The sequence below is a fragment of the Rana temporaria genome, chromosome 13, assembly GCF_905171775.1.
Source record: "Rana temporaria chromosome 13, aRanTem1.1, whole genome shotgun sequence".
NCBI lineage: Eukaryota > Metazoa > Chordata > Amphibia > Anura > Ranidae > Rana > Rana temporaria.
This window is the reverse complement of record NC_053501.1, coordinates 15,303,763-15,330,964: the sequence shown is the minus strand read 5'-3', so window position 1 is coordinate 15,330,964 and position 27,202 is coordinate 15,303,763. Positions and strand designations below refer to the sequence as shown.

Here is a 27,202-nt window from a genome sequence, read left to right as displayed (position 1 = left end):
TTTTAAACAATAAGAACGCATTCCATAAATCAAAGACTAATCAACACAAAGGGCAACGTACAGGGGTGGAGACAGAAGGGCACAGTACAGGTGTGTCAGGAGGGCAAAAAACTGGGTTCAGGAGGGCAAACTATGGATTCCAGGACGCTGCTTGGGACACGGCCATCGTGGGACAGCTTCTTAACTGCTTAACGACCGCCGCATATACATATACGTCGGCCAAATGGCACGGACAGGCAGAACGACATGCCCGCACATCGCTGCCTTTCCGCGGGTCAGGGGTCCGATCGGGACCCCCCCCCCCCCCCGGTACATGCGGCGTTCGGTAAGCCTCAGGGAGCGATCCGGGATGAGGGCGCGGCTATTCGTTTCTAGCCGCCCCCTCGCGATGGCTCCCTGGAGCTGAAGAACGGGGAGAGCTGTATGTAAACTCGGCTTCCCCGTGGCGCCATCATCGATCGTGTGTTCCCTTTTATAGGGAAACACAATCAATGACGTCACACCTACAGCCACACCCCCTACAGTTAGAAACACAAATGAGGTCACACTTAACCCCTTCAGCGCCCCCTGTGGTTAACTCCCAAACTGCAATTGTCATTTTCACAGTAAACAATGCATTTCTAATGCATTTTTTGCTGTGAAAATGACAATGGTCCCAAAAATGTGTCAAAATTGTCCGAAGTGTCTGCCATAATGTCGCAGTCGCGAAAAAAAATCGCTGATCGCCGCCATTAGTAGTAAAAAAAAAAATTAATAAAAATGCAATAAAACTATCCCCTATTTTGTAAACGCTCTAAATTTTGCGCAAACCAATCGATAAACGCTAATTGAGATTTTTTTTTACCAAACATAGTTAGAAGAATACGTATCGGCCTAAACTGAGGAAATGTTTTTTTTATATATATTTTTTGGGGATATTTATTATAGCAAAAAGTAAAAATTATTGAATTTTTTTCAAAATTGTCGCTCTATTTTTGTTTATAGCGCAAAAAATAAAAACCGCAGATGTGATTAAATACCACCAAAAGAAAGCTCTATTTGTGGGAAAAAAAGGACGCCAATTTTGTTTGGGAGCCACGTCGCACGACCGCGCAATTGTCAGTTAAAGCGACGCAGTGCCGAATCGCAAAAATTGGCCAGGTCCTTTAGCTGCCTAAAGGTCCGGGTCTTAAGTGGTTAAAAAGCGTGACTGACAAATCCGGGACAGTTGGCGAACATGATGTAATACAATACTATCATGGGGCCCTCATTCACCTGGGGCCCCTGAGCAGTGCCCAGGAGTGCCCATGCATGTGAGCCCTCTGAGTGTCCCATCACACACCAGGCACAGTCCTGCTACCTTCTCCTATGCAGCTCAGCCACAGAACCTTCAAGCTTCCTCCATGAGTGATATTTTTAATAATGGAGTAAGAGAAAACTTGTTGACTGTCACTTCAATAGTAGTATATTCAATGTACTGCAACAAAAAAAAGTGTTTGTTATGAGATGTTCAGTATCTCACAAAAGTATGTACACCCCTCACATTTTTGTAAATATTTTATTTTATCTTTTCCTGTGACAACACTGAAGAAATGACACTTTGTTACAATGTTGTGTAGCGAGTGTACAGCTTGTATAACATTGTAAATTTGCTGTCCTCTCAAAATAACTCAACACACAGCCATTAACGCCTAAACCGCTGGCAACAAAAGTGAGTACACCCCTAAGTGAAAATATTCAAATTGGGCACAAAGTGTCAATATTTTGTGTGCCCGCCATTATTTTTCAGCACTGCCTTAACCCTCTTGGGCATGGAGTTCACCAGAGCTTCACAGGTTGTCACTGGAGTCCTCTTCCCCTCCTCCATGATGACATCACAGAGCTGGTGGATGTTAGAGACCTTGCGCTCCTCCATCTTTCGTTTGAGGATGCCCTACAGGGTTTAGGTCTTGGCCAGTCCATCACCTTTACCCTCAGCTTCTTTAGCAAGGCAGTGGTCATCTTGGAGGTGTGTTTGGGGACTTTATCACGTTGGAATACCGCCCTGCGGCCCAGTCTCTTAAGGGAGGGGATCATGCTCTGCCTCATTCAGCCCCAGACCATGACACTCCCACCACCATGCTTCACTGTAGGCAAGACACACTTGTATTTGTCCTCCTCACCTGGTTGCCGCTACACACGCTTGACACCATTTGAACCAAATAAGTTTATCTTGGTCTCATCTGACCACAGAACATGGTTCCAGTAATCCATGTCCTTAGTCTGCTTGTCTTCAGCAAACTGCAGACTTTCTTGTGCATCATCTTTAGAATAGGCTTCCTTCTGGGACGACAGCCATGCAGGCCAATTTGATGCAGTGTGCTGCGTATTGTCTGAGCACTGACAGGGTGACCTCCCCACCCCTTCAACCTCTGCAGCAATGCTGGCAGCACTCATATGTCTATTTCCCAAAGACAACCTCTGGATATGATGCTGAGCACGTGCACTCAACTTCTTTGGTGGACCATGGCGAGGCCTGTTCTGAGTGGAACCTGTCCTGTTATACCGCTGTATGGTCTTGACCACCGTGCTGCAGCTCAGTTTCAGGGTCTTGGTAATCTTCTTATAGCCTAGACCATCTTTATGTAGAGCAACAATCCTTTTTTTCAGATCCTCAGAGAGTTATTTGCCATGAGGTGCCATGTAGAACTTCCAGTGACCAGTATGAGAGAGTGAGAGCAATAAAACCAAAATTAACACACCTGCTCCTCATTCACACCTGAGACCTTGTAACACTAACGAGTCACATGACACCAGGGAGTGAAAATAGCCAATCGGGTCCAATTTGGACATTTTTACTCCGGGTGTACTCACTTTTGAAAATACCTGTTTTAGACAGGTATCTGCACCCCCCTCGCCCCTGAAAGGTGCCAAATGTGACACCGGAAGGGGGGAGGGTTCCGATGAGCGGAAGTTCGACTTTCCACCAAAAATAGCACCTGAAAAAAGCCTTATCTGCAATCCCAATAAAAAATATGGCACAGCAGTGATATTACCAAGAACTGAACATCCCTCCACAATTGATGAAAAGACGAGAAGAAAACTGGTCAGGGAGGCAGCCAAGAGCCCTACAGCAACATTAAGGCCGGGTTCACACCTATGCGAATTGGTTGTGGCTTAAACCGCATCCAATTTGCATGGTTGGTTCACATATGTGCGATGCATTCGCACTGCGCATTGACGAAAAAAACTTGTGCGTTTTCTAGGCATTGCGGTGCGGCTCAGGTGCAAATTCAGGCCCATTATCTTCTATGGGCACGCATCTGATTCGCAGATGTGTTCATTTCTCTTCAGGATTTCTCTCATTCACCTCAATACACTTCCCCCCTCCCCTCTCCAAGGTCTCCAAATTCGCAGCTAAAACGGAGCTGATCTGTTGAACAGTTCTCTTATCTCTCTGCAGAGATAAGAGAACTGAAATTCGCACCGCACAAGTGTGAATCCGGCCTAAAGGAGCTGAAGGAATATGTGACAAGTACTGGCTGTGTGGTACATGTGACAACAATCTCCCGTATTCTTCATATGTCTGGGCTATGGGGTAGAGTGGCAAGACGACTTTTCTAACAAAGGCAAAGGCTCTGAAAACTTATGTAGATGGAATTTTTTTTGTTTTAAAAATAATAAATTTGCAAAGAATTTAAACTTCTTTCATGTTGTCATTATGGGGTATTGTTTGTAGAATTTTGAGGGAAAACAATGAATTTAATCAATTTTGGAATAATAACATGGAAAAAGTGAAGCGCTGTGAATCATTTCCGGATGCACTTTATATACTAATTTAGCAACTTTAGCAGTTTACATTTACTAAAATAATTGCATTTCCATGTTCTGTGGGGGACCAGATATAGTGACTCCAGGCTCCTGGGTTTAGTAATACTTGGGGGTGGGCCACCAATGTACAGCCAATGGTGGGAAGGAGGGAGTGGAGACAATTTGGGGCTTTAGTTCTTGGGAGTGCACCGCAAACGGCATTCAATCTGGGCAACCTGTCATCAATGGCCACCCCAGGGGTATCTGGCAGATGCAGTTGATGCCCCTTACACACGATCGGAAATTCCGACAGCAAAAGTCCGATATGAGCTTTTGAACGGAAATTCCAACTCCAACTGTGTGTATGCTCCATCTGGCTTTTGCTGTCGGAATTTCCGCCAACAAAAGATTGAGAGCTGGTTCTCAAATTTTCCGGCGGAAAAAAAAATTCTTATCGGAAAATCGGGTCGTCTGTATCAATTCCGATGAGCAAAATTCCGACGCATGCTTGGAAGCATTGAACTTCATTTTCTTAGCTCGTCGAAGTGTTGTACATCTCGGCGTATTTGTTTGACCGCGTGTATGCAAGCCAAGCTTGAGCGGAATTCTGTCGGAAAAACCAACCAAGGTTGTTCCGACGGAAAATCAGATTGTGTGCACGGGGCATTAGAGTTACATCTGTTCACTAATCCGATAGGTCACCCCTCTCTCTTCCTCAACTGTACCATAGTACTGTTACACCTCCAGAATATTAGGTGATATGGTATTGGCTATCAGTGTGAGCAGCAGAGGTCCTCAAATTACCTCCAACTGGTCACTGGCAATGAACTTGGCCATGTAACGTAAATGGTGAGGAGCCCACAAGCAGCAGACCAGAACAATCCTGACTGTCCCAGGCTCTGACGTTTGATGTTGATTGCTAGCTTTTCTGCCAAGGAAATCATCAAGCTATTCGGAAGCATTATTGAACACTACTTGAGCTAGAACATCTGCTGGGTTTGATGAATACTTTATGTCATTGGTGAAAAGATAACTTTCTAAAGAGCATAATGCATGAGAAAGTATAAAAGAATGGAAGAGGATGACATGTGCAACACAGACAGTTTAGTTCTTCCTTTTGTTGAAAGAAAGTCATTAGAAGTCCAGTTTGTGAGAAGCCATGTGTGGGGGACACAGCAAACATGTGGAAGAAGGTGCTCTGGTCAAATGAGAACAAAATGTAACTTTTTGGCCTAAAAGCAAAAGGCTATGGCCTAGATTCAGGTACGGCCGATCTACATTGCGCGGGCATAGTGTACCGTATTTACGCTACGCCGCCGCAACTTTGAGGCAAGTGCTGTATTCACAAAGCACTTGCCTCCTAAGTTACGGTGGCGTAGCGTAAATGGGCCGGCGTAATTCAAAGTAGGCTGTAGGGGGGCATGTTGTATTTAAATGAGGCTTGACCCCATGTAGATGCATGGCAGAACGAACGGCGCATGCTCAGTATCACGTCGTATTTACGCCCAAAGATACATCAGCTCAATGCCTGTGACGTGAACGTAATTTACGCACAGCCCTATTCGCGTACGACTTACGCAAACGACGTAAAAAGATACGCTTGTTCCGACGTCCATACTTTGCATGGGATGCGCCACCTAGAAACCAGCTTTATCTTTACGCCGTTGTATCTCTAACATAATCGGTGTAACTAATTGCGACGGGCGCACGTACGTTTGTGAATCGGTGTATCTAGTCATTTGCATATTCTACGCCAAACTCAACGAAAGCGCCACCTAGCGGCCAGCGTAAACATGCACCCTAAGATACGACGGCGTAGGAGACTTACGCCGCTCGTATCTTAGCCTAATTTAAGCGTATCTGGTTTCCAGAACACGCTTAAATTTACGACGGCGCAGATTCGGACTTACGACAGCGTATCTACTGATACGCCAACGTAAGTCTCTGAGAATCTGGCCCTATGTGTGGTGGAAAACGAACACTGCACATCACCCTGAACACACCATCCCCACCGTGAAACATGGTGGTGGCAGCATCATGTTGGGGGGATGCTTTTCTTCAGCAGGGACTGGGAAGCTGGTCACAGTTGATGGGAAGATTGATGGAGCCAAATACAGGGCAATCTTAGAAAACATATTAGAGTCTGCAAAAGACTCGAGACCGTGGGCGGAGGTTCACCTGCCAGCAGGACAACGACCCTAAACATACAGCCAGAGCTACAATGGAATGGTTTAGATAAGGGATAAGCAATTAGCAGACCTCCAGCTGTTGCAGAACAAGACTGACAGCCACAAGCATGACACCCAGTTTTGAAACAGCTGGAAGTCCGCTAATTGCATATCCCTGGTTTACATTAAAGCATATTTAAGTGTTAAAGGGGAGGTTCACCCTAAAAACGACTTTCTCTTATTACATTTGCCCCCCACATTACATTACAATTAGGCCTATTAGTTTTTTTTTTGATGCTGTACATACCTTGATACAGCATATTCACCCGTGGCTTCCGGCTTGCGAGTCCCACGGGAGTGGGCGTTCCTAACATGCTGGTGATTGACGTTTTGCGCATCGCCGTTCGGCTCCTTTGGGCAATCGTGACGAGGCTTACGCGATGGGGGGGAGCTCTTTTTTTGTCAAAACGTCAATCACCAGCATGTTAGGAACGCCCACTCCCGCGGGACTCGCAAGCCGGAAGCCACGGGTGAATATGCTGTATCAAGGTATGTACAGCATCAAAAAAAAAAACTAATAGGCATAATCGTATTGTAATGTGGGGGGCAAATGTAATAAGAGAAAGATGTTTTTAGGGTGAACCTCCCCTTTAAGCCTCGTACACACGATCAGATTTCTGTCAGACAAATCCGTGGCATTTTGTCCAAAGGGCGTTAGCCGTGAACTTGTTCTGCATACAGACGGCAGAACTTAAGCCAACATTCACAAAACAATGTGTTTTTTCTGCTCTTTAGCGCCACCCTTTGGGCAACTTCTGCTAATGTTGTCTTATGGTTAGGAGCATGCGTGTTGGTACTTTGGATTTTATTCCGACTAATTTCTGTACGCACGGACGGATAATCCGATGGCACACATTTGTTGTCGGAAAATTTGAGAGCATGACCATCCAACATTTGTCAGAAATTCCAACAATTGTTGTCGGAAAATCCAATCGTGTGTACGGGCCTTTAAAATGGCCCAGGTCATTGTCCAGACCTAAATCCAATTGAGAATCTGTGGCAAGACTTGAAAATTGCTGTTCAGACGCTCTCCATCCAATCTGACAGAGCTTAAGATATTTTTCAAAGAAGAATGGGCAAAAATGTCCAAGACTTGCAGCTGTAATTGCAGTAAAAGGAGGTTCTATAAAGTATTGACTCAGGGGGGCGCCATACAAATGTACCCCCCACTAGATATTAGATAAAACAAAATGAAAATCATTTTCCTTCCACTTCACAATTAAGTGCCACTTTGTGTTGGTCTAGCACATAAAATTCCAATAAAATACATTTACGTTTTTGGTTGTAAAAAGACAAAATGTGGAAAATTTCAAGGGGTATGAATACTTTTTCAAGGCACTGTATAGAGAGATCATATTGTATTCTACCAAACCCAATTCTCTAGGAACCGCATGCTGTCAGGAAACACAACACAATTTTCACCCTTTAGGCTGCTTTCACATTGCAGCGTGGAGCCGCGGTGACGGTATAGCCGCGCTATTTGTAGCGCGGCTATACCGTCGTGTTTACCGTGATATTCGGGCGCTAGCGGTGAGGTTTTAACCCCCGCTAGCGGCCGAAAAAGGGATAATACCGCCCGCGTTACTGACGGTATTACCGCGCTATCCCATTGATTTCAATGGGAAGGCGCGGTATAGGAGCGGTGAACACACCGCTCCTATACCGCGGTAAAGATGCGGCTAGCAGGACTTTTGGAGCGCTCCTGCTAGCGCACCGCTTCAGTGTGAAAGCCTTCGGGCTTTCACATTGAACACTACAGGGCATGATTTTTCATGCGGTATAGCAGCGCTATTTTTAGCGCTGTACCGCATGAAAAACGCCCCAATGTGAAAGGGGCCTTATTAAAATCCATGAAAAGACCACCGCCAACTCTGCTGCCAGAAGGGACGGTGTCCAATCATCAGATAATATTCATCCGAGGATGCAAATTGTACCACTTGTGTGCTGCTAGATGGATAATCCAGACTCAAGCCTCAGCTCTATTCCTGTGTGCCGTGTTAAGGGGGTATGTTCCTTCCCTCCAATCAGCTCACTGAATTCTGAATGAAGAGTGCAACTTTTCTTTTTGACAGCACAGACGAGCTTTAAATTCTGGACTTTGAACAAATGTAGAGTAGATTGCAGATAAACAGGTACAATTTACATAGTAGGATTTGTCTCATCTCTGTATCACCCGAGGCCAACCACTTTAAGGGGCATTTAAATGAGAACTAAACTCATCAGTTGACCTTTCCCAAAAGAGTAACAACCAAGGCATGCTGTGAATGGTAACTGTCACACTGGATGTGCCATCAACCAAACTGTCAAGCCATCAAATGGCTGGTGTCATAACCGATCACATGAGCAGCACCATGGCAACCTAGCATTAAACAGAAGCCGAGGTGGCAGCTTCCGTGGTGGTAGTTTAAATACAGCGAATGCATTAAGGCAAAAAATGCCCACCCCAACACTCACCTGAGCTCTCTTGATCCAGAAGCTCTGTGCAATACTATTGCACAGAGCAGGCAAGTATAAATCTCTTATTTTAGGAAAAAATGCCTTTACAGCCAATTTAATACCGATTTCCCCAGGCAATGCAAGGGCATTTCTTTTGTGCTTGGAGCTTTAAGCAGACCATCCACCCAGACTCTTCTGATCACAGGTCCGGCACAGGCACCCCTCTTCTGATCACAGGTCCGGCACAGGCACCCCTCTTCTGATCACAGGTCACGCACCCCTCTTCTGATCACAGGTCACGCACCCCTCTTCTGATCACAGGTCACGCACCCCCCTTCTGATCACAGGTCAAGCACACCTCTTCTGATCACAGGTCAAGCACACCTCTTCTGATCACAGGTCAAGCACACCTCTTCTGATCACAGGTCAAGCACACCTCTTCTGATCACAGGTCAAGCACACCTCTTCTGATCACAGGTCAAGCACACCTCTTCTGATCACAGGTCAAGCACACCTCTTCTGATCACAGGTCAGGAACACCTCTTCTGATCACAGGTCAGGCACACGCACCCCTCTTCTGATCACAGGTCAGGCACACGCACCCCTCTTCTGATCACAGGTCAGGCACACGCACCCCTCTTCTGATCACAGGTCAGGCACACGCACCCCTCTTCTGATCACAGGTCAGGCACACGCACCCCTCTTCTGATCACAGGTCAGGCACACGCACCCCTCTTCTGATCACAGGTCAGGCACACGCACCCCTCTTCTGATCACAGGTCAGGCACACGCACCCCTCTTCCGATCACAGGTCAGGCACACGCACCCCTCTTCCGATCACAGGTCAGGCACACGCACCCCTCTTCCGATCACAGGTCAGGCACACGCACCCCTCTTCCGATCACAGGTCAGGCACACGCACCCCTCTTCCGATCACAGGTCAGGCACACGCACCCCTCTTCCGATCACAGGTCAGGCACACGCACCCCTCTTCTGATCATAGTGGAGAGGCAGTAAATACGTTCTGTCCTCAGGTGAGCCAGTTCATTTTAACCCTTTACTTCTGTGAATTTGTTTGCTTGGCTACGCTAAGGCCCCTTTCACATGTGCGGACCGTATGTCCGCTTTTTCATCCATCCGTTTGCGAATGAAAAAGGGACATACATGGGACCCTATGTGATTGCGGGTGTCAGTGGATAAACATCCGCTGACATCCGTAATCACCCGCCTCCGCAAAGATCCGATTTTGCGGACAGAAGAAAACCCTATTTTTTCTTCCGTCTGCGGATCGGATGAACACAGACACACGGTCTGTGTTCATCCGATCCCCCATTGGGGAGAGCGGAGAAAAGACAGGGCGGTCCCTGCAAAGATGGATTAAAGTTCAGCAGGAAGCCGACAAATTTCAATTCACCTATGGCCGGCTTTAGAAGCGCCCCCTTCCTTTTATCTTCCACTCTTGTTGCCTATAATTCGAGAGGGATTCTTGTGACCCTGATGTGAGGAGGAGGAGAAACTCTCTTGGGACTACTCATTAAAGTAGTGACTCTAGGGACAGTGATTTAAACAGGGGCTTCGATGTAAGGGAGGATGACTCTGGGGACCCCGTTAGTGGAATGACTGTGGGGATCCTGATGTAAGGTGGGTTGGTTTTGTGGACCCTGATGTAAGGAAAGGGGGCTCTGGGGACCCTGAGGCAAGGCTGGAGAACCCCAGGAATCCTGATGTAAAGGGTGGGGGAACTCCAAGGAGACAGTGAAATGCATCCTAAGGCTGCTTTCACACCAGCAATTCCTCTTGCGGTTCTCAGCAGGTAGGCGCAGCCACCAGTCCCGTTCACTATAATGACAAGTCTCAGGGCGGTCTGCGTTTTGTTTCAAGGCGGGATCAGGGGAGGAGCCCTATGATTTCTAACGGAGGCCCTATACACAGCCCTCTGATCACAGGCTAGGAGTGCATCCATACATCTTTTAGTCACAGGTTGAGGGCACACATCTCCCCCGATCATAGGCTGGGCACCCACTTCCTCCGATCACAGGCCGGGTGCCCCCGCACACACTTCCCCCGATCACAGGCTGGGCGCTGGCACGCACACCTCCCCCGATCGCAGGCCGGGCACCTGCGCGCACACCTCCCCCGATCACAGGCACGGACGCACAAGCACACCCCTCTGATCACAGGCCGGGTGCACACACTCCTGATCACAGGCACTCCATTGATCATGGACCTGAATTGCGTGCAAACATACGCACACTCCTGAATACAGGCCGGGCACATGCGCACACTCCTCCGATCACGTGCACGCACACATGCACATCACTCTGATCACAGGCCGGGCACGCGCACCTGATCACAGGCCAGGTGTGCACAAACACTCCTCTGATCGCATACTTGGAGCGCATGCACACTCTTCTGATCGCAAGCCAGGCGCACACCTCTTCTGATCACGTCCAAACAAACTGGCAGAACACAAATTTCACCCACAAGTCCTCTTTTAATGTGAAAAACACAAATCCCAAATATACAGCTGAAAAAGCGCAAAGCCTGCAAACGGCAGTGCACTGAAGACGGGGGCTGGGCGTACAGTCTGTTGGTGCTGTAGCAGGTGGTACAGGGTGGCAGGAAGGAGAGGTCACCAGATAAACTTCGACAGACAAACATTTCCTGTGGCTGTAGCTGCTGGAAGATCGACCACACAGTCCGGCAATGATTTGCTGGCAGATTAGCTCCCGAGGAGGACAAACAGGGGGTGGGAGGGATATAAAGGACTGCCTTGTCCCCCCTTACTCAATGAGTTTCTTTGCTTTAAAAAAGCGACGCAGGTAGAAAACTTGCCACGTTGCCAATCCCATCAAACAACACATAGAGAAGATACTGAAATAGAGAACTCGCACATTGGTGGACTCTGCAAGAGGAAAGAAAATCCATCAACTTGGGGCAAGAGGGTGCCAGGAAAGTAGAATTTGAGGAGGATAATGGGCAGGCAGTTGATAAAAAGAACACAGGGGGGGGGGGAGCGGAGGAGAGAGAAAGAACAGAATAAAGAGTGTCTCACCATTTGTGTCCCTCATCTCCTCTTCCCTCTTCTTCATGTAGGCAAAGTCATTAACAATGGATTCAGAAAGATCCTCCAGACGGCGCAGCTCCACCTCGAGTGGTTTCAGCTTCTCCACCTTTGCAATCTGAACAAGGATAGAAAAATACACCATTATCATTAATGCCTTGTTCAGTGACACAAGGCTGGACCCAGCTTCCTCCTCACATCCCTCATCACTCCCCCCCCCACTATGACACAAGCTGCCACCCCTCACATCCTCCATGACCCAAGGAAAGGCTCGACACAGGTCCCTTGTCACCCCCACCATGACACTACACAATGCTGCAGCTCCCTCCTCACCTCTGCCATGGACCAACACAAGGCTGGACATAGCACCTTCCTCACCCTACACAAAGCTGGATGCAGCTCCCCCTCACTCCCACCATAAATGGGTACAAGGCTCCCTCCTCAAATTCTCCATGATCCAATGAAAGATTGGACACAGATCCCCCATTATCCCCACACAAGGGGACATGGCTCCCTCCTCAAATCCTCCATAACTCAACAGAAGGCCAAAAACAGATTCCTCATTACCCCCCCCACTATGACCGTACAACAAGGCTGGATACAGCTCCCTCATTACCCCAAAAAAGGTTGAACACAGATCCCTCATTACCCCCACTATGACCCTACACAGATCCCTCATTACCCCCACTATGCGGCTACACAGATCCCTCATTACCCCCACTATGACCCTACACAGATCCCTCATTACCCCCACTATGACCCTACACATGGCCGGACACAGATCCCCCATTACTCCCACTATGACCCTACACAGCTGGACACAGATCCCTCATTTCCCCCCACTATGACCCCTACACAGATCCTTCATTACCCCCACTATGACCCCTACACAGATCCTTCATTACCCCCACTATGACCCTACACAGATCCCTCATTACCCCCACTATGACCCTACACATGGCCGGACACAGATCCCCCATTACTCCCACTATGACCCTACACACAGCTGGACACAGATCCCTCATTACCCCCACTATGACCCTACACAGATCCTTCATTACTCCCACTATGACCCTACACACGGTCGGACACAAATCCCCCACTATGACCCTACACACGGCCGGACACAGATCCCCATTACTCCCACTATGACCCTACACACAGCCGGACACAGATCCCCCATTACTCCCACTATGACCCTACACACGGCGGGAACACAGATCCCCCCACTATGACCCTACACACGGCCGGACACAGATCCCCCCACTATGACCCTACACACGGCCGGACACAGATCCCCCCACTATGACCCTACACACGACCGGAAACAGATCCCTCATTACACCCACTATAACCCTACACAAGGTTGGACCCATTTCCTCATTACCCCCACTATGACCCAACACACGGCCAGACACAGATCCCTCATTACACCCACTATAACTCTAGACAAATCCCTCATAATCCCCACTATGACTCCTACACAAGGCTGGCCACAGCTCTCTCCTCAAATCCCCCCATGACCCAATAAAAGGTTAGACCCAGATCCCTCATCACCCCTACTATGATCCTACACAAGACAGGATGCAGCTTCCTCTTCACCATCGCCAGGACCCTACACATGCCAAGACACATGATACTGCTCAACCCCCCCATCATGACCCAAAAGAGGCTGGACACAGCTCCCTCCTACAGAGGGGACATTCACCTATATCACAGCTCACCTCCTCATAGTTCTTGGCCTCCACGCCATGCTTCATATTGAGAACAATCATCTGATCCGGGACACGTCCAGAGCCTGAGAAGATGGAACAGGTCAGAAGCTGACATTCAAGAACAGCCCAAATAAAGCGTATCATACAGGACATGGTACTAACCTGCAGGGTGTTTGCTCTCAAAGCAGACTTCGAACATGTCATACTCCTCCGTTGTGAAGGCAAATTTCCCCTTGGATGCTTCTTCCTTGGAGTAGAGGATGTGCTGAGCAGAGTCCGTGATCTAAAAATGAGATGTTCCGGTTGGTCAGCACACAATCAGGTCTTGCCACACACACACTGCAGCTGAGGGACACAACAAATACCGTATTTGCCGGCGTATAAGACGACCCCCTAATTTTCCAGCCAAAATGTTGGTTTTGGGATATACTCACCGTATAAGACTACCCCCTTCCTACTAGTCATGCCTCGCCTCACGATGCCACCATTACATGCCAGACTGTGCCACCATTACATGCCAGACTGTGCCCCATTACATGCCAGACTGTGCCCCATTACATGCCAGACTGTGCCCCATTACATGCCAGACTGTGCCCCATTACATGCCAGACTGTGCCCCATTACATGCCAGACTGTGCCCCATTACATGCCAGACTGTGCCCCATCACATGCCAGACTGTGCCCCATCACATGCCAGACTGTGCCCCATCACATGCCAGACTGTGCCCCATTACATGCCAGACTGTGCCCCATTACATGCCAGACTGTGCCCCATTACATGTGCCCCATACATCCGAGGACGAGAGGGCCTCCGTGATAGGCGGACACTGAACACAGTGCCTCCTGGGAAGCTGACTGTTCCGCCTATCACGGAACAGAAGACGTAGGAGGCGCGGCTTTTGAAAAAACATACGGCCGCGATTCTGCATGTCTTTAGGATAAGGTTAGGTTGCCGGCGTATAAGACGACCCCCGACTTTCAAGAAGATTTTAAGGGGTTAGAAAGTCGTCTTATACGCTGGAAAATACGGTATACTGAATGTCTGTGGAGGATGGTCAGACGGGGGCAAAGAATGGACATTTTTAGTATACTACCCCCCCCCCCAGCATCTGGTGACAATGTGCTTTACCCTGGAAGAAAAGCACAGCTGTGGAATTATAAGCCAGTGGATGGGGGGGAGGGCCGATTAGGGACAGCACTGCTCTCAGGTACAAATATCTTGGCTGTCCAAAACAAATGACAGATTCCCAGGCGTCGCCCCTCCCCCACCTGGAATAACGTGTCTGACACCTTCCCATGTGGCGGCACATAAGTCGTGATCAGACATGATGTAAAGCACATGCAAAGTTTCCTTTATTCAGAAGTTGCCATATTAGAAATACCGCCAGGGGGGAAGGAAGAGAATGGAGGGACCTACAACGCCCCTTCCACCGTACAGCAGCCCAAGATGGTCAGACCAACACATGGGGAAGAGGCAGAGTAACATGGCCGGGAGGATACCAAGCTGCTGAATGCTGTGCATGGGTGGGGAGACCCTACTCTTAGACCCCTTTTACACCGGGGCGCTTTAGTGCTAAAAATAGTGTCTGAAAAGCGCCTCTCGTGCCTCCCCAGTGTGAAATCCCGAGTGCTTTCACACCGGGGCGGTGCACTTGTGGGACAGGAAAACAGCACCTTTGGGAGTAGTGTATACATTGCTCCCAAACCGCCCTGCCCATTGAAATGAATGGGCAGCACTGGCGAAGCTTCGGCACGGGCGCTTTTAACCCCTCATTAACCCCTTCTTTGGGGTTAGAAGCGCCCCGCTGCCGCCCGCTAAAATGAGCAGCGCTTTACCGTGACGCGGTTTAGGTGTGAAAGGGGTCTAACACTATTATGGCTAAACCATCCGACCTCTAGGCCCCATCCTATGGAAATGCTGCTTTGTGTCTCATACAGCAATCAATACAAGCTACATACTTGGTACAACCCGTTCCCACCCCCCCCTCTTCATACACATACTTGGTATCTTCCAAATCCCCCCCCCCCCACGCAAACTTGGTATCTTTCGTACTGGGCAGCACAGTGGTGTAGTGGGTAGCACTCTCGCCTTGCAGTAAAAAGGGTCGCTGGTTCGAATCCCAACTACGACACTATCTGCCTGGAGTTTGCATGTTCTCCCTGTGCCTGCGTGGGTTTTCTCTGGGTACTCTGGTTTCCTCCCACACTCCAAAGACATGCCGATAGGTTAATTGGCTTCTGCCTAAATCAGCCCTAGTATATGAATGTGAGTTAGGGGACTTTAGATTGTAAGCTCCTTGAGGGTAGGGACTGATGTGAATGTATAATGTATATGTAAAGCGCTGCGTAAATTGACAGCGCTATACAAGTACCTAAATAATAATCCCAAACTTGGTATCCCCCCCCCCCTCCATATGCAAACTTGTCATTTCCTGCCCCCCAAACTTGGTATCCCCCCCCCTCCATATGCAAACTTGTCATTTCCTGCCCCCCAAACTTGGTATCCCCCCCCCCCCCCTCCATATGCAAACTTGTCATTTCCTGCCCCCAAACTTGGTATCTACACCCTGCATACACACTTGCTATCTCATGACCCCCAATACAAACACTTGGTATTTCCCCACCTTCCATACATTAGATATAATTCCTACCTTGTGCAAACTTGGTATCACTCCCCCCCCCACAAAGTTGGTATTCCCCATGCACAAACTTGGTATCTTCTCCCCCCCCCCCCCCACAAAGTTGATATTCCCCATGTGCACACTTGGTATCTCCCTCCCCCCCCCACAATGTTGGTATTCCCCATGCGCAAACTTGGCATCTCCCCCCCCCCCCCATACACACTTTGCATCTCCCCAATACAAAACACTTGGTATAATCCCCCCCCCCCCCAGCTCACCTTCAAACTCTCTGGTGGACCTGCTCCCTACTTGGTATCCCCCCCCCCCCCTCAACCACAACGTTGGTATTCCCCCAATGCACAAACTTGGTATCTTCTCCCCCCCCCCCCCCCCCCGTGCACACTTGGCATCTCCCTAATACAATCGCCCCACCTTCCATACACTTGATATAAAATTCTTCATCCACGTTCAAACCCTCAGGTGGACCTCCTCCCCCCCCACCAAATACGCCAAGTTGGCATCTCCCCCTGTCTCCGGTGCACAAACTTCGTAACGATCCCACTCCCCCATTCGCAAACGTGGTATCAACCTCCGCCGGTATGAAAGCTTGGTATCTATCCCCCTGTACAAACATTCTATATACCCCCTACGCAAACTTGGTAAAAACACAGATATGCAAACCCCCCCCCATACACACTTGGCATCTCATGACCCCTAATACAAACACTTGGTATCTCCCCACCTTCCATACATTTGATATAAGCCCCCCTCACCCCAATATCTCACCCTTCCTCCACATGCAAACTTGGTATCCCCCTGCACACCTTCAGTTTCACCTGCCACCCCACACAATTGGTATCTCCCCACACACATGGTACCCCCACTTACACACATGGTATCTTCCTCCCCCCCTTTACACACACACACTTGGTATCCCCCCCCCTTTACAGACACACAGTTGGTATCTCCCCCCCTTTACAGACACACAGTTGGTATCTCCCCACCCCACACAGTTGGTATCTCCCCACCCCACACAGTTGGTATCTCCCCCCCTTACACACACTTGGTATGAGCCGTGCTTACCTTCAGTTTGACCTGCCACCCCACACAGTTGGTATCTCCCCCCCCTTACACACACACACTTGGTATCTCCCCCCCCCTTTACAGACACACACTTGGTATCTTCCCCCCTTACAAACACTTGGTATGAGCCGTGCTTACCTTCAGTTTGACCTGCCACCCCACACAGTTGGTATCTCCCCCCCCTTACACACACACACTTGGTATCTCCCCCCCTTTACACACAGACACTTGGTATCTTCCCCCCTTACAAACACTTGGTATGAGCCGTACTTACCTTCAGGCGGACCTGGCCCTGGCCGTGCGGTTCGGACACATCGTACTCCCCGGTCACCAGCACGTCCTTGTGAATTTCCTCCCGAAGACATTTGCGGCTGTTGGGCGGCAGCTGGAAGGAAATGGACCGAACCGATCCGCACAGAGCCAGGAGCAGCGCTACAGCCGGTACCAACCGAGCCATGGCGAGCGGAACTGAGCTCAACCGGAAGAGGCGGGGCCACGCCGCAGAGATTTCTCTTGTTCGCTCCTCCGCCTCTCTGAGCTGGAGCCTGTTCATTGGCTGGCTGCCGGATACACGTGACTACTGGTTAGGGTAGCGCCGGTAGGTGTGGCTACTGAGTCACGTGACGTGTCACTAGCGCTAGATTTCCTATGTGCACTCCGCCCCTGCAAGGCCCGCCCCCTTTTCTGTATTGGAGATGTATACTTCATGTTTTCTTTATTTCTCAATAAATATCTTCTAACACAATGAATGGTGTCATTTTACTATCTGCAGTCTTAGTGAATTAATCCCCGTTGATTCTTCTGCTTCCTGTTGTACTTGTTTCCCAGTTGTCACAGGGCCTTCCAACAAAGACTTTGGGGAGGAGTTATATGAACTGTATGGGGGGTGAATATAGCCAATCGTGTGTATCATGGGTTATAAAATATCAAGAGGGTGGAGATAAATACACTTAGCATGCTCTGCCCCCCTAATACACACACACTTGGTATCTTCCGCCCCTAATGTTCACCTCCTGTTTTCTTTTTTGGCCCCACCAGGTTTCGTATGGGGGGGGGGGGGTGGGAGGAGCCAAGAGTTTGTATGGGGGGTAAATGGGAGTTACCAAGTTTGCATGTGTGTGGGTGGTATGGGAGATACCAATTTTGCATATGGGGGGGGGATGGGAGATACCAATTTTGCATATGGGGGGGATGGGAGATACCAAACCAAATGAGCAAATGGAGGGTGATGGGAGATAACAAGTTTGCTTATTGAGAGACAGTAGTTGCAAATAGGGGGTGGGGGGATTGGGAGATAACAAGTTTGTGTCTGGGAGGGTAGAAAGGTAGATACCGGGCCAGATTCACAAAGAGATACAACGGCGTATCTCATGATACGCCGTCGTATCTCTGAGATCCAACGGTCGGATCTATGCGACTGATTCATAAGAATCAGTTACGCATAGATCTCCCTTAGATCCGACTGGTGTAAGTGACTTACACCGTCGGATCTTAGGCTGCAATCTTCCGCTGTCCGCTAGGTGGCGTTTCGTGTTTTACTCGCAACGAATATGCAAATGAGGAGAACCGCCGATTCAGAAACGAACGCCCGCCCGTCATTTTTTTTACGTAGTTTGCGTTCGGCTTTTTCCGGCGGATAGTTACCCCTGCTATATGAGGGGTAGCTTATGTTAAGTATGGCCGTCGTTCCCGCGGCGAGTTTCAAATTTTTACGTCTTTTGCGTAAGTCGGTCTGGAATACGGATGGCCGGAATTTACGTTGCCGCCAAAAACAATGACGTCCTAGCGACGTCATTTGGAACATGCGCACTGGGAAATATCGCCGGCGGCGCATGCGCATTTATATCGGCGCGGGAACGCGCCTGATTTAAATTGTACACTCCCCCTAGCCGCGGAATTTGAATTCCGCCGGGGGAGTTACGATCCGCCGGCGCAAGTTTGGAGGTAAGTGCTTTGTGAATACTGCACTAGCCTCGCAAAAATGCGCCGGCGGATCGTAAATCACATAGATTACGTGGATCTAAAGATCCGCTAATCTATGTGAATCTAGCCCACCAAGTTTGCATATGGTGGGAATGAGAGATGTAAGGTTTGTTGTTAGAGGAGGGTGGGCAAGGTATATTAAGTTTGTGTATGGGGGGGATGAGAGATACCATGTTTACATATAGAGGCAATGGGAAATACCAAGTTTGGGTAGAGTTATTATAAGAGATATCAAGTTTAAGTAGGGTTGGATGGGAGATACCAAGTTTGCTTATAGGGGAACACGAGATACCAAGTCTGCATATAGGGAGGAGCAGGAGATGGAAAGTCTGCGTATGGGCGGGGGAATGTAAGATGGTAAGTTTGCTTATGGGGAACGGGAGATACCAAGTTTGCTTATGGGGAAATGGGAGATACCAAGTTTGTGTATGGGGGAGGGGGTGAATAGAAGTTTACAAAGTTTGGCCCGGATTCACAAAGCACTTGAGCCGACGTATCTCGAGATACGCCGCGTAAGTGCAAATATGCACCGTCGTATCTGTGCGCCGGGCCCACAAAACTAAGATACGCCTAAAAACAGGCTTCATTCCACCGACGTAACTTGCCTACGCCAGCGTAGAGTGGGCGCTCCCATTGATTTTCTATTCAAATATGTAAATGATGGAGATACACCGTTTCACGCTCGTACTTGTGCCTGACTGCAGGAAATCTTATCATTGTAGGAGGGCTGAAGACACCAACTACTAAGCAGAAATGTCAGCATTGCGGGAGGGGATCCAAACTACTGCGGATAAATCTCCCTAATTAAAGGAGAAGTACCGCCAAAGCTTGTTTGGTTGTACTTCTCCTGTGGATCCCAGGAGTGCAGATCGTTCTGTGACCCGCTGTTGGCTGACGTCACAGAACTGGTCCAGCCTTTGGGAAGATCGCGACCACTATGGTCAGGGTCCGCCCACATGCCTGGACCAGGACCCAGCTCAGCCTCTCAACAAGCCACTGAGAGCCTGAGCCAGCCCCTTCCACCACAGCCCAGTGCTTCAGTGAGCGGGTGGGGGGTAGTAGAGCAGAGTGCCGGTGACTGATAGTCACTGGCTCTCTGCTAAGGGAACTCTGAGAACCGAGGGATCAGCAGTGTTTGATCGCTCAGTTCTCAGCCTTAGAGCCGGCATAGGACAGATGTGGTATGGGACCGATGCTGCTTCCTCCTATGTAAGTATGATTCCAAATAAAAAAATCTTTTATTTTAAGGGTGAGGAGAAATGTTATCATTGCTAGGGACGGGGGACACAAACTACGGCACCGCAAAGAAATGTCACCATTGTAGTAGAGGCAGAGATACTAATGCAAAGAAAACTAGTGGCAGAGGCACAAACAATTGAGGGAATACAGTATACTATCAATATGTGTGTGGTGGATGGAGAAAAGCATGTGACAGAATAGTAGTTGGTGTCTCAACTAATTAAGTGCAAACTAGGGTTGTCCCGATAGCGATACCAGTATCGGTATCGGGACCGATACCAAGTATTTGCGCGAGTACTTGTACTCCCGCAAATACCCCCGATGCCTAAATAGAATACTTGAACCCCCCCCCCCCCCCGCCGCCGCTTCCTCCACCGCCGTATATCGCAAATCCGCTGCTGCCGCGTTAATCACCTGTGAGGCGAACATTACAGGCACCTTTAGTTTGAATAGCTGTTTTTCCCGCCGCGCCGTGTATAGGGATCTGTCCAATCCCGAGCAAGGGGGAGTGTCCTTTACACGGCGTGGCAGGGAAAACAGCTATTCAAACGAAAGCTGCCTGTAATGTTCGCCGCACGGTGATTAACGCGGCGGCGGCGGCATCATCATTAGGTATGGGGGACATGGCTGGATATATGTGGGGGGACATGGCTGCATTTATGTGGGGGGACTGTCATGGTCTTACCTCTCTCCTGTCTCCTTCGTTTGACATGTGCTGGCGGCCATCTTGGTTTCTAGGTCTCTTGTAGCCTCCCACCCTGCGGCTCCTCCTTCCCACTGGGAGGAGCTGGATACCTGGCTCACATATATAGGAGGTCTGTGACTTCAGTTCCTTGCTTGGTCCTCCTGTGTGCACATGCTTCTAAGACTGCTGCTGCTTCTGGTTCTGATCCTGGCTTCGTCTGACTTCTCTGCTGGTTCCTGATCCTGGCCTTCGTCTGACTTCCCTGCTGGTTCCTGATCCTGGCTTCGTCTGACTTCCCTGCTGGTTCCTGATCCTGGCTTCGTCTGACTACCCTTCTGGTTCCTGACCTCTGGTTTCACCATCCGTTGGACTTTTGCTTTACAGCTTGATTTTCAATAAAGCCTTCTTATTTTCACTTATCTCTTGTTGTACGTCTGGTTCATGGTTCCGTAACATTAGGACCAAGCCATGAATTTTGACGGTACAGAGCCATCCTCGCTACCCACGCTGGTTGCCAGACTTGATCAGCTGGAGTCCCTGTTGGGTCAGTTCGCCGTGGCGTTGCAAACCCTGCTTGAACGCACGGCTCATGTCGCTCCCGTTGCCGATGGGTCGGTTGTCGCTCCTGGGCCCGCTCCTACTGCCGCTCCGGTTGTTGCGCCAGAGTCTACCCCGACACCTGTTGTTGCGCCTGCGGTGTTTCGGGGTATGTCCGGTTCTGCCCCCCTTCCACAACGATTTGGGGGAGAGCCAACTCAGTGCCGAGGTTTCCTTAACCAAGTGGGCATTTATTTCGAGTTGCTGCCACATGCCTTTCCCACTGAGAGATCAAAGGTGGGCTTCTTGATCTCGCTGCTTTCGGACAAGGCCTTGGCCTGGGCCAGCCCTTTATGGGAGAACAACAATCCGGTGGTTGCCGAGTTTTCCGGTTTTGTTGCTTCTCTTCGGAAGGTATTCGATGTGCCGGCTCGCGCCGCCTCTGCTGCGAAGCTCCTTATGTCCGTCAGACAGGGTTCACGATCCGTAGCCGAATCCGCCATTGAGTTTCGTACCCTGGCAGCAGAGGTAGGTTGGAATAATGAGGCTCTGGTCGCTGCTTTCTCTCATGGTCTCTCGGATGCCTTGAAGGATGAGGTTGCAGCTAAGGACCTACCAGTGGAGCTCGAGGCTCTTATTTCTTTCCTGATTTTGATTGACACCAGACTCAGGGAGAGACCTTCCTTTAAGGAACGCCTGCGGAGGTCTCCTAACAGTTTGGCGCCTACTTTTGCTGTCCCACCCGTGCCTCCCTCTCCTCCCACGCCTCCTGGTGTTGACTTGTCTGGGGGTGAACCCATGCAGCTGGGGTTTGCTCGCCTGTCCGAGGGGGAGAGGGTACTCCGGAGACGCGAGGGCCGATGCATGTACTGTGGTCTCGGTGGGCATTTTCGGTTGGCATGTCCGAACCGTCCAGGAAACGCTCACACCTGAGATCCTGTCGGGGGCAGATCTTGGGTGGAGTCTCCTCGTCCCCGGTTTCCCGTGTTGATAAACCACTGATCACTGTTGTCCTCTCCTGGGTCGGGGGCTCGGTGACGACCCAGGCGTTGGTGGACTCTGGTGCTGGTGGTTTTTTCATTGATGGTGAGTTCGCTGCCGCCAATTCCATTCCTCTACAGGCTCGAGGTTCCCCGCTGGCTCTAGAGGCGATAGACGGCAGACCCCTCCAGCCGTCACACGTGACTCATGAGACCCTTCCAGTGGGGATAGCCATTGGTGTCGCTCACAGAGAGTCGGTCTGCTTCCAAGTTATTTCGTCTCCACACTACTCGGTGGTCTTGGGGTACCCCTGGCTCCAGAAGCATAATCCGACTTTCGACTGGAGATCGGCCGAGATCCTCTCATGGTCACCACAGTGTGGGGCTAAGTGCATCCATGGGCCTGTCAAGTTGCTGTGTACTTCCTCGGACTCTCTGTTGCCTCCTGAATACGAGGAGTACCGGGATGTATTCGATAAGGTACGTGCAGTCGCCCTACCTCCGCACCGCCCCTATGATTGTGCCATAGAGTTACAACCTGGTGCCGTTCCTCCTCGCGGCAGGGTCTATCCACTGTCGGTTGCGGAGAATGAGGCCATGGAGGAGTACGTGATGGAGGCGCTGTCCCGTGGTCACATTCGCAAATCCTCGTCCCCGGCAGGGGCTGGATTTTTCTTTGTGAAAAAGAAGGGCGGTGAGTTGAGGCCTTGCATCGATTACAGGGGTCTCAATCGCATCACGATCAAGAACGCTTACCCGATACCCTTGATTTCAGAGCTGTTCGATCGCCTGAAAGGGGCCACGGTCTTTACCAAACTCGACCTGAGGGCGGCATATAACCTGGTAAGGATCAAGGCGGGCGATGAGTGGAAGACCGCATTTAACACCAGGACCGGTCATTATGAATCCTTGGTTATGCCCTTTGGGTTGTGCAATGCGCCCGCAGTCTTTCAGGAATTCATCAACGATGTTTTCCGTGACCTGTTGCAGCAGTGTGTGGTGGTCTATTTGGATGACATCTTGGTATATTCTGAATCCATGGAGGCCCACATTCTGGATGTCAAACGAGTGTTGCAACGGTTACGAGAGAACAAGCTGTTCGGTAAGCTTGAGAAATGCGAATTTCACCGATCCCAGGTAACCTTCCTAGGTTACATCATTTCTGCTGAGGGGTTCTCCATGGATCCTGAGAAGGTCTCGGCTGTCTTACAGTGGCCCCAGCCCAGTGGTCTTCGTTCCCTGCAGCGCTTTTTGGGCTTCGCCAATTATTATCGGAAGTTCATCAGGGACTTTTCCATGCTGGCCAAGCCTCTCACGGATCTGACCAGGAAGGGCAGTAATTCCCAGGTCTGGCCGCTCGAGGCCATCCGAGCTTTTGAGGCCCTAAAGTCCGCCTTTGTGTCGGCTCCGATTCTGTCGCATCCCAACCCTGGGTTGCCCTTTGTCCTCGAGGTGGACGCGTCTGAGACGGGAGTAGGCGCTCTTCTGTCTCAGCGTAGAACACCAGAGGGTCCTCTGCTTCCTTGTGGGTTTTACTCCCGGAAACTGTCTCCCGCGGAATGCAACTATCAGATTGGTGACAGGGAGTTATTGGCCATCGTGCAGGCCCTTAAAGAATGGAGGCACTTGCTCGAGGGCTCGGTGGTTCCGGTTCTCATCCTGACGGACCACAAGAATCTGACCTACCTTTCTGAGGCCAAGAGATTGACACCACGTCAGGCCAGATGGGCTCTGTTCCTGTCACGTTTTAATTACGTGGTCTCCTACCTACCCGGTTCCAAGAACATCAGGGCGGATGCCTTATCACGGCAGTACTCCGAGCTGTCCAGGGAGGAATCGATTCCGACTTCGGTCATACCTCCGAATCAGATCCTGGCCGCCATTCGCACCAGCCTGACCTCTCCCCTGGGTGAGCAGATTTTGGCGGCTCAATCTGGTGCTCCCTCTGGGAGACCCAACGGCAGATGTTTTGTGCCTGAGGAGTTGCGCACTCGGTTGTTGCGAACCTACCATAACTCCAAGACCGCGGGGCATCCTGGAAAGAATCAGCTGTCCTGGGCTGTTTCACGTCTGTTCTGGTGGCCTTCCCTACGTTCCGACATCGCCGCATATGTAGCGGCATGCTCCGTTTGTGCCCAGAGTAAGTCCCCTCGGCACCTTCCGTTGGGTCTTCTGCAACCCATAGCCACCGGGGACCGCCCATGGTCACACCTGGGGATGGATTTCATCATGGACCTCCCTGCATCCCGAGGCCATACGGTCATTCTCATGATTGTGGATCGGTTTTCCAAAATGTGCCACTGTGTTCCTCTCAAGAAGTTACCCTCTGCACAAGAGTTGGCCACGATTTTTGCCAGGGAGGTCTTCCGGTTGCACGGTTTGCCCAAGGAGATTGTGTCGGATCGGGGGAGTCAGTTTGTGTCCAGGTTCTGGCGCGCCTTTTGCTCCCAGTTGGGGATTCATCTCTCCTTCTCCTCGGCCTACCACCCTCAGTCCAATGGGGCCGCAGAACGATCCAATCAGGCCTTGGAGCAATTCCTTCGTTGCTATGTCTCCGATCACCAAGACAACTGGGTTGACCTCCTGCCTTGGGCTGAGTTTGCCAGGAACACAGCGGTGAACTCTTCCTCTGGGACGTCTCCCTTCATGGCCAATTATGGGTTCCAACCTGCCGTGTTACCGGAGGCATTCTCTCCCCAGGATATTCCGGCTGTGGAGGATCACCTTTCCGTCCTACGTGCTTCTTGGGTACAGATCCAGAAGTCCCTTGAGGTCTCTGCGCAACGCCAGAAACTCCAGGCTGATCGCAGACGAGCGCCTGCTCCTTCCTACCAGGTCGGAGACCGTGTATGGTTGTCCACCCGCAACCTCAACCTTCGAGTGCCCACTCCCAAGCTGGCTCCTCGCTTTGTTGGTCCCTTCCGAGTGCTTCGCAGGGTAAACCCGGTAGCCTATGCCCTTGCGCTTCCACCTGGCATGCGGATCTCCAACGTGTTTCATGTCTCCCTGTTGAAGCCACTGGTGTGCAATCGCTTCACTTCCTCGGTTCCTCGGCCTCGTCCGGTCCAAGTGGGCAATCACGAGGAGTATGAGGTGAGCAATATCCTGGACTCACGCCTGGTCCGCGGTCGGGTGCAGTTTTTGGTCCACTGGCGTGGTTATGGTCCTGAGGAGCGTTCCTGGGTTCCCTCCGCAGATGTCCATGCTCCTGCCTTGCTCCGAGCCTTCCACGCACGCTTCCCTCAGAAACCGTTTTTTGCACCGCGGAGGAGGGGCCCTTGAGGGGGAGGTACTGTCATGGTCTTACCTCTCTCCTGTCTCCTTCGTTTGACATGTGCTGGCGGCCATCTTGGTTTCTAGGTCTCTTGTAGCCTCCCACCCTGCGGCTCCTCCTTCCCACTGGGAGGAGCTGGATACCTGGCTCACATATATAGGAGGTCTGTGACTTCAGTTCCTTGCTTGGTCCTCCTGTGTGCACATGCTTCTAAGACTGCTGCTGCTTCTGGTTCTGATCCTGGCTTCGTCTGACTTCTCTGCTGGTTCCTGATCCTGGCCTCGTCTGACTTCCCTGCTGGTTCCTGATCCTGGCTTTGTCTGACTTCCCTGCTGGTTCCTGATCCTGGCTTCGTCTGACTACCCTTCTGGTTCCTGACCTCTGGTTTCACCATCCGTTGGACTTTTGCTTTACAGCTTGATTTTCAATAAAGCCTTCTTATTTTCACTTATCTCTTGTTGTACGTCTGGTTCATGGTTCCGTAACAGGGACATGGCTGCATATATGTGGGGGGACATGGCTGCATTTATGTGGGGGGGACATGGCTGCAATATGTTTGGGGACATGGCTGGATATATGTGGGGGGGACATGGCTGCATATATGGGGGACATGGCTGCAATATGTGGGGGGACATGGCTGCAATATGTGGGGGGACATGGCTGAATATATGTGGGGGGACATGGCTGAATATATGTGGGGGGACATGGCTGCATATATGTGGGGGACATGGCAGGATATATGTGGGGGGGACATGGCTGCATATATGTGGGGGACATGGCTGCATATATGTGGGGGATATGGCTGCATATGTTTGAGGACATGGCTGCATATGTTTGGGGACATGGCTGCATATATGGGGGACATGGCTGCATCTGTGGGGGACATGGTTGCATATGGGGGGGACATGGCTGCATTTGGGAAAACATTTAAAAAAAAGTATCGGTATTCGGTATCGGCGAGTACATAAAAAAAGTATCGGTACTTGTACTCAGTCCTAAAAAAGTGATATCGGGACAACCCTAGTGCAAACCCAGTCATAGTTGGAAGCCCCCCCCCCCAGACTTATTTGCCTATTGCTTTATATTCTGCGATCCATCCAAGCCAAGTGACTCATTTATCAAGTGATTGGCCGTATCTGGTATTCTGACATCAGGGGCATTTACAAAACAGGGAGAGAATAGGCGTTGGTGCGTTTATCTTTGTGCAGTTTTATATAGAAACCCCACAGGCTGCTGCATAACATTCCCGGGAAAGGGTGATGAGGTCACGTGACTGGAGAACGCAGACTGACCAGTAGAAGGATCCCACTGTTCATCAGTCTTCAGAGTGGGATGTGCCGGGAATGTGAGACATCAGCCCAGCCGCCTTCCCCGCCATCCATCTAAATGGAGAACAATGGGGGTCCTAACTGGTGAAGCGCAATGAGGTCATCATACAGCCGCTTCCTGGAATATACAATAGAGGCCTCTGATCTTTCCAGGAGAGGAAGAGGAGGATGCCATCATCACACTTACCAAGCATAAAGAACAAGAGAAGTGGTACTGTGTAGAGTCCATATATACAGAATAAGAACAGATACTGATTATTA

The 27,202-nt window shown here is 50.3% G+C and overlaps 1 protein-coding gene across 1 annotated transcript; it reads right to left on the bottom strand.

Annotated features, from left to right (window-relative positions):
* Nucleotides 1-10,906: 10,906 nt before the first annotated feature.
* TMED10 (transmembrane p24 trafficking protein 10) lies at nt 10,907-17,416 on the bottom strand. Its single transcript, XM_040332250.1, has 5 exons — nt 17,190-17,416; nt 13,374-13,494; nt 13,221-13,294; nt 11,488-11,614; nt 10,907-11,337 (listed from the first exon to the last, which is right to left on the bottom strand). Exons 1-5 carry the CDS (start codon nt 17,370-17,372, stop codon nt 11,216-11,218), a joined length of 627 nt encoding a protein of 208 aa, XP_040188184.1. The 5' UTR covers nt 17,373-17,416; the 3' UTR covers nt 10,907-11,215.
* Between the last annotated feature and the right edge of the window lie 9,786 nt (nt 17,417-27,202).